Source organism: Rutidosis leptorrhynchoides, chromosome 9 (genome assembly GCF_046630445.1).
Source record: "Rutidosis leptorrhynchoides isolate AG116_Rl617_1_P2 chromosome 9, CSIRO_AGI_Rlap_v1, whole genome shotgun sequence".
NCBI classification, from domain to species: domain Eukaryota; kingdom Viridiplantae; phylum Streptophyta; class Magnoliopsida; order Asterales; family Asteraceae; genus Rutidosis; species Rutidosis leptorrhynchoides.
In genome coordinates, this window is record NC_092341.1 from 26,433,971 (window position 1) to 26,447,599 (window position 13,629).

Genomic DNA, 13,629 nt, shown 5'->3' on the forward strand with positions numbered 1-13,629 from the left:
TTCCATGCAAATGTCATCCATTAACCAACTTTAATACCTTTACCATGCAAGAACCTCTTGGATCAAACCCTTCCTCCCTCTTTTTGCTGCTGAATGCCGTAGCCCTTATGGCCATGTAGGGTGTTCAAAATTCTTTTTTTTTGTATTACAATTACTTGCATTTACTCTTTCATTTTACACACACATTACTTGCATACTTTTCTCTCTTTTCTCTCTCATTTTTCTCTAAAGATTGTAAGTGTTATGAACAACTCTTCTTCTCTTTTCTTTGTCCCAAAACCGAATTACAAACACCCCTTAATCATCATCATTCTTTGTTTGTTTCAATCTTTTGTTACTTGTGTTGATTACTAGTAGTTGTTTGTTACTTTACTTACTAGTTTCCAAGAACCAAACTTTCTAGTTTGATTCTTCATAATATCTTGTATTTATCAAGAACACAAGAACATAAACTTACTAGTTTATGATTCTACTTTTATTATTTCAAAGATTGTAAGTTCATGTGTTGAAATCATACGTGTAGTTCTTGAAGTAAACTTAAAGTTTACTTTACTTAAAGATCAAACTTTGGTTGAATCTTTAAAAGTATGAACAACCATGAACCTTTTACTTGTTTACTTAGTTTATGTCTTCATTTTATGCACTTTAATTTTATGATTTTGGTTGTTGTTGGTCAAGTACTACAAGTTAGTCTTGATCTCATATCTCTTGGAACTAAAAGTTAACTTAAAAGTTCAAGAACATGTAAATAAGTTTTTTTTTTAATATAACTTTGTATACTTATGCTTGATCTAGACTTTTGGGCCTTGGATCTTCAAGATCTAACTAAGAACTATGTTCTACATCTTAAGATCTTGATTAGTTAGTTTACTTTCAAGTTTGTAACTTGTTATTAGCTTTAAAGTCCATGTATGTATTAGATCTAAGACTTTGATGTAACTTTGGTTCATCAAACTTCATACAACTCTTAAGTGAGTCGTGCTTCATGTCTTAGACTTGCACTTGGGTTATGATGGTCAAATCTTGGTCAAGATGATGCAAACACATCAACGAGTTATACACTTGAAGCTATACGCATCAAGGATGAGAACCGTGATAAGCATCAAGCACCAAGACCACCGGAACTCACTTTTAACTTCCTGTTTTCTGTTTACAGCCCTCTGTCCTACTGTTTCTGTAACAGACCAGTAGACCTGGGCTACTGAGACATTGATTTTCAAATAGATCTTTTCGAGTATATAACTTTTCATATAAGACTCGTCTTAATCCGAGTTACGGTTTAGGATTTATGGCCCTCCGATCGTCACTATGTCCTTTTAACGTTGTGCAGAAATTTCTGACCTCCTCGCACTTAGACAGTCGCCACGGTCAAAAGAAGACGAGTTTGCTTCTGTAAATTTTACCACACTTAAAGGACTCATATGCGGAGCCATGGCCACTGGTCTCACCTTAATTCAGTAAGGGTAGAGGCCGTGGTGACTGACTGAAGTCAGCCTTTGTGTTAAACTACTTTCATGAACGAAACCTACTTTACACCTTTTGTTAATGATGAATGATGATGACCCTTAAGACCTTATTTACATAATTTTAAACCTATTAAGACGATTTACTGACTTAGTACTATTTGCCTTAGGTTGAGGACCTTCGGACCGATTACTTGCACACCTTTTCCGAACCGACTTTACGACTACATTATCATTGTGAGTTATAGCATTTCCTTTTTACTTTAACTTATTTTGGGAACTGAGAATACATGCGGATTTTATGTTTTACATACTAGGCACGAGTACTTAAACTTATATATGTGTGGGTTATATAACGGCAGAAACATTTCCTTTAGCTCGGTAACGTTTAGTCATTGGTTTTTGAACCGGTGAACGCGAATCTTAGATATGGATCCATAGGGTTTGACATCCCCACTCGGGCTAGTAGCGCTAGCATTTAATGAGTGTTTAATACTTCGTAAACATACGCACTTGCCAAGTGTACTTTCAGGGGGTATAAACGTTAAGTTAGTTACCAAGTGCCCACGGTTAACATATACTTTATCATACTGTTTTGAAACGCTCTTTGTAGCACTGAAATCTCGTGGCCTACCTTACATACTGTTATACTTAAACTATAGCTCACCAACCTTTGTGTTGACGTTTTTAAGCATGTTTTTCTCAGGTGCTTGAGGTTAGCTTCCGCTGTGTACTAGTCGTGCTGTAGACACCCGCTGCTTAGAGTTGTTATCGCATGAACTACTTTATTTTGCATTCAAACATTAGTACTTTGAACTATGACTTGTAACGACCATTGTGGTCACATACACTTATTATTTGCTTCTACTTAGTGAAGCATGCTTTTGGATTGTAAAACATTCGATGTTGGTTTAGACACCACTTTATTAATGAATGCAAACTCTTTTTGAAAACGCATATAGTACTTAACCTTGTAATGATCCTGTTGTTGATGATTCGTACACGATGGTTTTGTACGGGGCATCACAGTTTGGGAAATCTGAGATGGTAGTTATGTTTACCGGGTCCTAATGGTACTATCTGTAAATTTTCATCCATTTTCGTGAAGTTTTGAGCTATTTTCCATGTCCACCGCCGTGAACCACCACAGCACCACCATCTCCGGCCGCCGAAAAAATTAAAGAAGAAAGTGAAATAAGAAACAGTTACCAGAAGCTGAAAATGTCGAGTGGCAGCTATTAGGGAGGGGGAAGTTCTACAGTTGATGATACTGAGCTTATTGGTTTGTATGAAGACTAGGGCATCGGGAATTTGATCGAGTTCAGTCACAGGGGGAATCTTCTTGTACTGATACAGAGATTGACTGAAGATTGCAAAAGGTGTTTACAATAATTCACCAGCAACGTCCAAGGGGGAATTTGTTGATGCATATTTGTATGGCCGTCGCTGGGCAAATAACGTTTATTATTACATTGTACACCTAGGATTGTATAGACCAAGTAAACTCACGTCACATGAGCATATGTGACAAAACGTTTAAATATATGGCACTCGAGCTGACAGGGGCATATATAAAGAGTTTCTTGGTTCATTTGTCATTTGAGCACCTCCAAAGTTTGTGTGAGCACATAGTGTTAAAGTGAGGTGAGCTCCACCTCTTCACCTTCATGGTGAAGAGGATCCATGGTAGATTGATGCTCCAACCACCATGAAAATAACAAAGTGGTTAGCTTAGATTCATGTAATCATTATTGTAATCGTTTATCATGTTTATTACATTGAATCTTGGCTTGAATCAGCTGCATATTGTTTACGTTCATGTGTTCATTGTTATTCATCATGTTCATCTTATTCATCACTTGTTTTGGTCCAAATTCGTCATCGATTCTTGTTCTTTGATCAAAAGATCCTAGCATGGGATCCAACCGTGGAGCAATTGGAATGATGACTTCATCATGTTATCACTATCATATTAATCGTATTATTAATATTAATTATTAATTATTATTACTTATTAAAGAGTACTTGCTCATCCGTATATTATTAGGGAAGAGCTCATTAGCAAGCGTCATTGGTTGCCTTCAAGATTATAATACCAACTACAACAGGACATTTAACGGGTATTATTTTTATAAGCTTCCATTATTACCCTATCACTAATCTTATGAATTTATGGTTTAAATGATTAATTATTTAAAAAACACAATTTACAGCTTCTTCTATATTAATTGTCTTTGGACATCATTATCAATTTTTTCTTTTTTTATATTAACTGTCATGCATTTAACATAATTGTCTAGGTTCGTAATTACAATCGTAGCTAAATAGTAATAGTAATGCTATAGTAAAAAAGAAGAAAATAGCTATAAATGGAAAGTAGTGAATATGTTAATTTACATAAAAAGAAAATAATTATAGATGGAATTAAATAATAAATTAAATTCCTTAATAATAGAGAAAAAACACAACAATACAATGAATGAAAATTCATTAAAAATTATTTTTGGTAAATTCGTAATTAGTTGACACATAAGCTATATTAATAAAATTGCGTCACATAAATAGAAAAATATTGTTTTATAGAATGTATGTATGTATATAGATAGATGTTATTGAAAATGAATAGAAAAAAGTATAGGAAGTTTCATTTAAACAATTCATATAACCCCTTAGACCACCTTTAATGCGGCGTGTTGGTGTGTATGTGTTGGCCAACACGCCACCTAGCACCCCATAACAAGGCGTGTTGGTGTGTGTGTTGGTCAAGTGCATCAAGTGAGCACGTAAAAGTTTTAGGCGTGTTGGGTATTTTCCCCATTTTTTAATTAGTTTTTATTTATCCCACTTTTCACCCAACTTACAATCAGATTTTAATACATCACCAAACACGCCACTTAACACTCCACCCCATTACACACCGGTATGTCAGCACGCTCATCAAGCACCCCACCCCACCCAGCAACACGCCCATCATCTCCTTCAGGGATAAAGATGGTCCAACGAAATCATCTCCTTTTGTATACAGGAGAAATATATAAAAATAATATAATACTCAGTATTATATTATATACTTATATAAATATAAATATATAATAGATAAATTCTATTTAATTAAAGGTTTATAAGCCGTATACAACCACGGGATCCAACAATTGCCAACACAAGAATCTCTAAAAAGTATCAATCAATAATGATTAAACCAATGAGGATTATTAGCAAGTAACATTAGTTGTTCGTGTCCTTAACCTGTTAACAAAAGAATAAAAATTTGGGACTTCTTATCTGTCATTTTACTTTTATTATACCAATTGGTCAAACAATAGACCATTAAATAGCCGGCTCACATTCGTTTCTTTTCTTCACAAAATACATAATTTTGAATGATCGATTGTTAATTAGTAGCTTAAGTACGCACACACAACTATATATACGTGGATAGGTAGTACTATATGTATGACAATTAAGTAACCATAAGATTTTTAACAGAAAAACAGAGGAGTTTAAGTAAGTAATATGGAGGATCTAAAGAAAGTAGAAGAAGGGTTGGGTCATGTTTCCGCGACAGAAAATTATATAGAAGAGACTAAAACGGCAATCGAGCAACAGGATGAAGCGAAAGTCGGAGAAAAGATGGTGTTGCCAAAGGAAAAGAGTAAAAGGATTGCAACTTTGGATGCGTTTCGAGGTTTAACCATTGTAGTAAGTAATTGTTCTAAAAGCTTGATTAGGGCCTTAGGGGTAGTTTACATTTTTTCTATATTGAGTGCCGTTTTTATTATGTATCCCCCTACATACATACAGACCAATTTTCAGATTAACTGACAAAAAGAAAAACAATTTTATTTATTGAAGTAAAAGTTGTACAGAAACAAATTATCAAAAGTAACAGACTCTAAGTGTTTTAGATAAGACTTCGCCTATCATCGTAATAGACAGTCCGTATGTGCAAAAACTAGAACACGAAGATATTGGTTGAGGAGCAATTAGTATCTTTAACCAAAAACAGAAATACAAACGAATCTGAGTACCAAAATTATGAAACAACACTCACACACATTCTATTGTTCATAAACACATGAAGTATCCAACAGATCAACCACACTATACGTACTAAAAATCCTAACTCGATTACACTTTTAATCAAGAGAGAAAAAATTGGAGCGAATGAAGATAAGAAAATAATGAGATAATGTGAAAAGGAAACATAAAATGGATATTCATATTTAGGATTTAGAACCCATAAATCACATACTGTCGAAGTCTTCATCTTTACACTTTAGCGACATCAACTTCTAACTCGAGACAAATTCCATTTATTCAACTTTGACCGCCAAACTTGAAACTTAACCACCTCAAGTTAAAATTGACACTAACACAAACAAGGATGAGATTAAAGATCAGATAAACACATAAAGTCAACAATGTCTCATGTGTTTTGATTCAGTTATGGCTTTAACGCAATATGTGATGGAAATGAATATGAAGACATTAAAATGTTTTTTCTTCTTTTACATATTGTTTGGTTTGTTGTAAAAGGAAAGTAAGTATGATACTTTGATAGATAGTAGTGAGTTATGAGTTAGCTATAGGGTGTAAAGTAGATAGATGCGGCATTGATGTGGCAGGTAAGAAGTCCAGTTATGTTAATTATGATAAGGAGGTGATCTAATCGACAATGTGATAATGTTAATTATGATAGGGTGTGACCTAATCGACAATGTTATATTAGAGTTGAAAGTTTTTGGATATTTATGATGATTATCATTGAAATATTAACACATGAATAAGAATTATTGAGTGCAAATCCAGTCTCACATTGGTTAGGGATAATGTCAAGACTAACATATAAGCTCATTAGTGTCTTAATCTACTACTAATTGATGTTAGAGTACTTTAGGAACTAATGGCTTATATATTTGGTGCTTGTTGGGCTGTAACCGATCGTATCAGCGGTATGAGAGCCTAAATTAGCCCAAAAATTATAATGTGGATCAATCGTCCCGGTTTGCCAAAAAATTAGAGTCACGATAGAATTTTTACTACAATTTTTAAGATGCTATGGAATGGTCCCTAATACACATTTGTGGGTTGTTTCAGCTAATGATATTAGTAGATGACGCTGGCGGTGTATATGCGCGAATAAATCATTCACCATGGAATGGGTGCACTTTGGCTGATTTCGTGATGCCGTTCTTTCTATTCATTGTTGGTGTCGCAATTGCACTAGCTCTCAAGGTACATCTATTTAGTAATTACAACACTTGTTTGATTGTTACGAAAAGTTTCAACAAATCGTTGCGTTCACAGAGGGTCCCAAGTGTGAAGTATGCAGTAAGAAAGATAATCATAAGAACTTTGAAGATGTTGTTCTGGGGGATTTTATTGCAAGGTAATCATCAAATAGAGATTACACATTCCATATTTAAGGATGCATTAATTGTTCTTTAATTAACATGAAGTTAATTTTTGTGCAGGAGGGTACTCTCATGCTCCAGATGAATTGGTTTATGGAGTTGACATGAAGCTAATTAGATGGTGTGGCATACTTCAGGTATAGACGTATTAATGTTAGTTTTGTCTTTATAAATTTAAAATAAGTTTGACTAGATTTACTTTTATTTAAGAAATAAAAGGATAAATTGAAGAGTTTAATTATATATGGTAAGGTGGACAGTACAATTGGAACGAGGTAGTATTGTGTGATTGCAAAATATTTTACTGAAACTACTTAGTACTCCGTAATACATAAAGTTGGGAATTACAGTATATAAATAGGGATACGTTTTATCAATTTGCTTTACTTGTGGAAAGCGAATATTTATACTTAGATATATCCGATTTATCTGATCGTTTTTAATGTTATCCTTGGTCATCACAAGATATGCTTGTAGTGGGTCAGGGCCGTCTCAACAATTTAAAGGCCCTAGATGAAAATAAAAATAGGCTCGCATATATATTAAATTTTTTTACTACGCATAAAAAAATAATACTTCAATTTATCTATTTATTTACTTACATTGTATTTAACTATTAAAAACAATGTATTTTAAATTTAATTGACAATTTTTTATATAATTTAATTAAATATATTAAAAAAAATATTTACATATTCAAAATTTAGGTCCTTCTAAAATTTTGGATCCTAAGCGGTTGCCTCTCTTGCCTATGCTCAAAGACACCTCTGTAGTGGCCTGGTGGGGTTTGAACATGAGAGTTCTTCTGATAATATTGAAACTACACCGCTAGGATATTTTGAAATGGTTAACTTGGGAGCTTATATATATTTATTCAATTCTCTTCTTTTGATATATATACAATGTTGGATGTTGGATACATGATAATAGAACATTAGTTGTTCATAAAATCTGGAACCGTTGACAATTTTAAAGGTTATTTCATCCTTTTTTTTTTTTTTTTTTTTGTAGAGAATAGCATTGGTGTACATGATTGTTGCTCTAGTAGAAACATTTACCACAAAGCTCAGACCAACAATTCTACAATCTGGTTATTTATCCATTTTTTCAGCTTACAAATGGCAATGGTAAATCTAAATATTATTTTGTTCAGTTTACACGAAAATCATCTATTTCATAAATCTTTTCAAGGGATTATCTTAATTTTATTTTGTACCTTGTATGCACAATAAGGCTTGTAGGGTTCATTTCGTTTCTTATTTACATGATCACGACATTTGCTTTATACGTTCCCAATTGGAGTTTTACATTTCGCGACGACGATAAGTCAGAAGGTTTCACAGTAAGTTTAAATCGACATTATATACAAAAAATCAAGATAAGGAAATTAATGGGTATTAAAAAGTAGTTTTTGTTTGTACCTTTAGGTTATATGTGGCATGAGAGGGCATCTTGGTCCAGCCTGTAACGCCGTTGGTTATGTTGATAGGGAAGTTTGGGGTATCAATCATCTTTACTCGCAACCTGAATTGAGACGCTTAAAGGTTCACCTTTTTAAGAAGCATTTATAATAAAATCTTAATCTTATCTTATTTATCATCTATAGTATATATGTAAATCATAATAACTATAGTGCATATAATCAAGTTTAATGTATACTCTTAAATCATAAGTTAGCAAAAAAAAAAAAAAAAAAATTTCTATCTTTAAATTGATAAAATTACTATGGAATACACAAATTCCTTTTAAAAAATATTCATTTTACATATTAAAAAGTTATATTTTTTCAACAACAGCTTTTAAGGTTTTATTTTTCCGTACATAAAATTATTGTACATTTTTATAACCTTCACTTTAAAATCAATATATACATGTTATGTACAACATTCGTTAATGACCGCTTTAAAGGCTATTATTAAAAAAATCCTAATAGTTTTTGACTGAGATAGTTGATATATGACATTTTGTAGTTACAGTTTATAATTAGTTATTTTGTTTACGATTAATCGTTTTTTAGGAAGGACCCTTTCCTTACAGTATTTTTCGGGATCTTAAATTTACAGGCTTGCACTATTGACTCTCCAAATAGTGGTGAATTCCGTCCGGACGCACCGACTTGGTGTCGCGCTCCTTTCGAACCTGAAGGCTTATTAAGGTGCATAAACGCACAAGAAGTCTAATTTTCAATTAAGCTATCGGGGTAAAAATTGTTATACAAAAAGTCTAACAATCAGTTCAGTGGTTGGGTCCTGACATCCTTGCAACAGGTCTCAGGTTCGAGTCTTGGGTTGGCCAAGGAAGGGTTGAAGATAGCTCGAGAGTAATCCCGATTGGCTGCATACAGTAGAGTATGGGGTTGGATTACTCGCCCTTCCAGATAAACCGAAAGAAAAACCTTAGAACAGTATTAAGAGAAGTGTATAATATAAGATACCTTTATAATTAAAAAATCTTGTTTTTTGCAGTTCAATCTCAGCAATTTTATCAGGTGTCATTGGGATTCATTATGGACATGTATTGATCCACTTTAAGGGTCATGCAGAGAGGCTGAAGCAATGGGTCTCAATGGGTTTTGGTTTGTTGATCATAGGAATTATTCTTCATTTTACAGATGGTATGTTAGTTATCTATGTAAACGGTATTAGTATTTAATTACTCTATTTTTGAATAATGATGTTTCCAATTCTTTTGTTTTATGTAGCAATTCCGATCAACAAGCAACTCTATAGTTTTAGCTATGTTTGTTTCACTGCGGGTGCTGCCGGTTTAGTGTTTTCAGTCTTTTATATCCTGGTAATCAAATTCATGTCCCAAATTTACTAAATATTCACAATTTCCCCCTATTTACACCCTCTTACTTTACTTTCGTGAGATTGGATATTGTTGTTGTTAATACCTGATTACTAGTTAGCCGACTAGTCAGGACTAGTCGGATTAGGGGAGTAGGATGACTCGAATAGGCCTAAGTCAGTCAAAGTCGCCAATCTACTAATTAGAAGTTGAATTTGGTCGGTCATAGTTGAAGTTGGTCAATGACTGACTAGTCCTTACGAGGACCTGGTTGACTAGTTTCCAAACTAGTGACTTTTACAAGCTTGCCAATTACACAAAATGCATCTCTTAAGCACATTAATTTGAGCTAATCATGAATTGTTTTTTTTCCAACGGCATATGAATTGTTTGATAAACTAAACAGATTGATGTTTGGGGAAAAAGAACGCCATTTTTGCTCTTCGAATGGATTGGGATGAACGCGATGTTGGTTTTTGTACTAGGAGCACAAGGCATTTTAGGAGGGTTCGTAAATGGATGGTACTACAAGAACCCTGAAAACAACCTGGTAAAAAAACTATCCAACATAAAACATAAAAGTAGCTAATTAATAATGAGTGATTGTTTAACTATAACATATTATATTATATTTTGTAGGTAAACTGGATTCAAGATCATGTATTTATTGACGTTTGGAACTCTGAAAGATTTGGGACACTTCTATACGTGATATTTGCTGAGATTGTATTTTGGGGACTGCTTTCGGGGATTTTGCACAAGTTTCGTATATATTGGAAGCTTTGAAAATCAATATTCATGACATTTTGATGACAGAAAATATTACTCTATTATCCAATTTATTTGCATATTTGTAAGCTTTATTTTGTTAAACTCGTAGCTGCTTTAGACAACGTGAAAGAACCAATAGAAATGCTTTAGTGTGAGTTTTTGTCCAAGTCACAATTATTAATTACTTACTACTCTTTACTTAATTAGCCATGTGGGCGGGGAAATACTCCCGGAACATGTTAAGTAAAAGTTATTACTCATTGTAAAAGTTATTACCAACACTGGTGATAGCTTGTTACCTGTTCACAGACCCTTACATTTACATAATGTTCTCGTTACCCCAAATATTGTAAAAAATCTCATTTCTGTTCGTTAATTTACTCGTGATAATATTGTCTCTGTTGAGTTTGATCCTTTTGAATTTTCTGTGATGGATTATTTGACGCGTCTTCTTCTTCTTCGATATGACAGCACCGAGGATCTCTACCCTGTCACTTCACCATCTCCTAAGCATGCTCTCACTATTAGTCCGATTACCTGGCATCAGCGTCTTGGTCATCCAGGGCATGATGTTTTTCGCAAACTTCTTTCCAATAAAGATATTACTCGTAATAAAACTATGTCCTCCGCTTTGTGTCATGCGTGTCAACTTGGCAAACATGTCCGTCTTCCTTTTTTTGTTTCTAGCACTAATGTTATCGCGCCTTTTGATAGTATTCATTATGATTTATGGACTTCTCCCGTTTCTAGCATTAGTGATTTAAAATATTATATTATTTTCCTTGATCATTATACGCATTATGTATGGGTGTTTCCGTTATGAAATAAATCTGAAGCACTACCTAAATTTATTCAATTCCGCACCTTTGTACAAACTCAATTTAAGCAAGAGATAAAAGCATTCCAATGTGACAACGGCGGCGAATTCGATAACACCGCCTTCCATCAACTCCTACAAACCCACGACATTCAATTCTGATTCTCTTGTCATCATACATCTCAACAAAACGAAAAGTCTGAACGCATGCTCTGCACCATTAATAACCTCATCCGCACTCTTCTCTTTCAAGCTCATCTTTCGCCAATCTATTGGGTGGATGCTCTCCACATGGCCGCTAATCTTCTTAATATCCTCCCCTATTTCGCCATTAATCATGAAATACCACACACCCGTCTCTACCATCAAAAACACATGTACACTAATCTCCGCATCTTCGGATGCCTTTGCTATCCCCACCTTAATACCACAAATAAACTCGCGCCCCGATCCACTCCCTGCATCTTTCTCGGCTATCCATCAAACCATCGGGGCTATCGTTGCCTAGACTTAACTATAAATAAAATCATTCTGTCTCGCCATGTCACCTTCGACGAGACATCTTTCCCTTTCGGCTCAATGACACCGACTCAGCCTCCCTCTTATGACCTTCTTGATTCTCCTCCTAATCTTTTCTCCCGCTCCTTCCATATCTATGACTCCCCTCTTGCTCCGGAGACACAGCTTCCTCCAAATAAGGCTACTGATAATACGCAACCCAGTACTACCTCTCTTCCGGAGACACAACCTCCTCCAAATGAGGCTATTGATAATACGCGGCCCACTACTACCTTTCTTACGGAGACACAGCCTCCTCCCACTGAGGCTACCACCTCTACTACCTCTCAGTCTACTCACCATATGATTACCTGTACTCGATTTGATACTACGAAACCTGTCCACCGACTTAACCTCCACACATCTGTTATATCTCATATTCCCCGTTCTGACTCACTCAATGACCCCAACTTGAAACAAGCTATGACTGAAGAATATAATGCTTTAATTAACAATAGTACTTGGAAACTTGTGCCTCGCTTATCGAACACGAACATAGTTCGCTCCATGTGGTTATTTAAGCATAAGTTTAATGCAGATGGTAACTTAAGCAGGTATAAGGCGCGACTTGTTGCTAATGGTCGTCGTCAGTAGATTGGTGTTGATTGTGATGAGACATTCAGTCCAGTGGTCAAACCGGCAACTATACGCACTGTTGTCAGCTTAGCAATTTCTCGACACTGGCCTGTTCATCAGCTAGATGTCAAGAACGCATTTCTTCATGGTCATCTGTCTGAAATGGTCTACATGCATCAGCCTCCAGGCTTTCGAGATCCTAGGTATCCCGACCATGTCTGCTTACTGCAGAAATATTTATATGGCCTCAAACAGGCCCTATAGCGCCTTGGATTCCACCACAGCTGATGTGACACTTCTCTAGTTATTTATCGACAGGGATATGACATTGCTTACCTCCTCTTGTATGTGAATGACATTGTGTTGAAAGCATCTTCCACTAGCTTGCTTCAGCGGATTATTCAGTCTTTACATAAGAAATTTGCCATGACTGACTTAGGACCCTTGAATTATTTTCTTGGCATCTCAGCATCGCGTAATGCTACTGGTATGTTCTTGTCTCAGAAGCAGTATGCCATAGAGATTCTTGAGCGAGCCGGTATGACTTCCTGTCAACCGTGCAGGACCCCTGTTGAGCCAGGCGCCAAGCTCACTGCCCACGGTCCTTCTGTACAGGACCCGACTTTATATGGTAGCCTTGCAGGTGCATTACAGTATCTCACCTTCACTTGTCCAGACATCTCTTATGCAGTTCGGCAGATTTGTCTTTTCACGCACGACCCTCGAGAGCAACATATACATGCTCTCAAGCGGATTGTTCGTTATGTTCAGGGGACTGTTGACATGGGATTACAGTTATATGCATCATCCCCTACCACTTTGGTTGCTTACTCTGACGCTGACTGGGCCTGTTGTTATGACAACCCGAAAATTTCCGACTAAATTTAAACCTAATTTTTATATGATTTCATTTAACCTCGACTAATTCTAACGATTCACGAACCATTATTTTTAAATAATTATGTATTAATATTAAATTATTATATTAATATTATTATTATCACTCATCATTATCATGTACAAGTATTATTATTACAACTATTACTAATGTTATTATTATTAATAATTATTAATAACATTAATATTAGTAGTATTATCACTTTCACTAAAAGTGATAAGATTATTATAAATATCATTAAAATTATTAAAATTATTATAAATATCATTATTGATAAATTAATACAAATTATTATTAATAATACTGTTATGATTATCAACATTATTATTAATAATTATCATT

At 34.7% G+C, this 13,629-nt stretch overlaps 1 protein-coding gene across 1 annotated transcript; it reads left to right on the plus strand.

Annotated features, from left to right (window-relative positions):
• Positions 1-4,976: 4,976 nt before the first annotated feature.
• On the plus strand, positions 4,977-10,453 carry LOC139867856 (uncharacterized). The gene is made up of 12 exons (XM_071856204.1): positions 4,977-5,162; positions 6,561-6,698; positions 6,771-6,852; positions 6,938-7,014; positions 7,889-8,004; positions 8,111-8,219; positions 8,305-8,421; positions 8,941-9,032; positions 9,343-9,491; positions 9,579-9,670; positions 10,074-10,217; positions 10,307-10,453. The coding sequence occupies exons 1-12, from the start codon at positions 4,977-4,979 to the stop codon at positions 10,451-10,453; spliced, it is 1,449 nt and encodes a 482-aa protein (XP_071712305.1).
• The last annotated feature ends 3,176 nt before the right edge of the window (positions 10,454-13,629 follow it).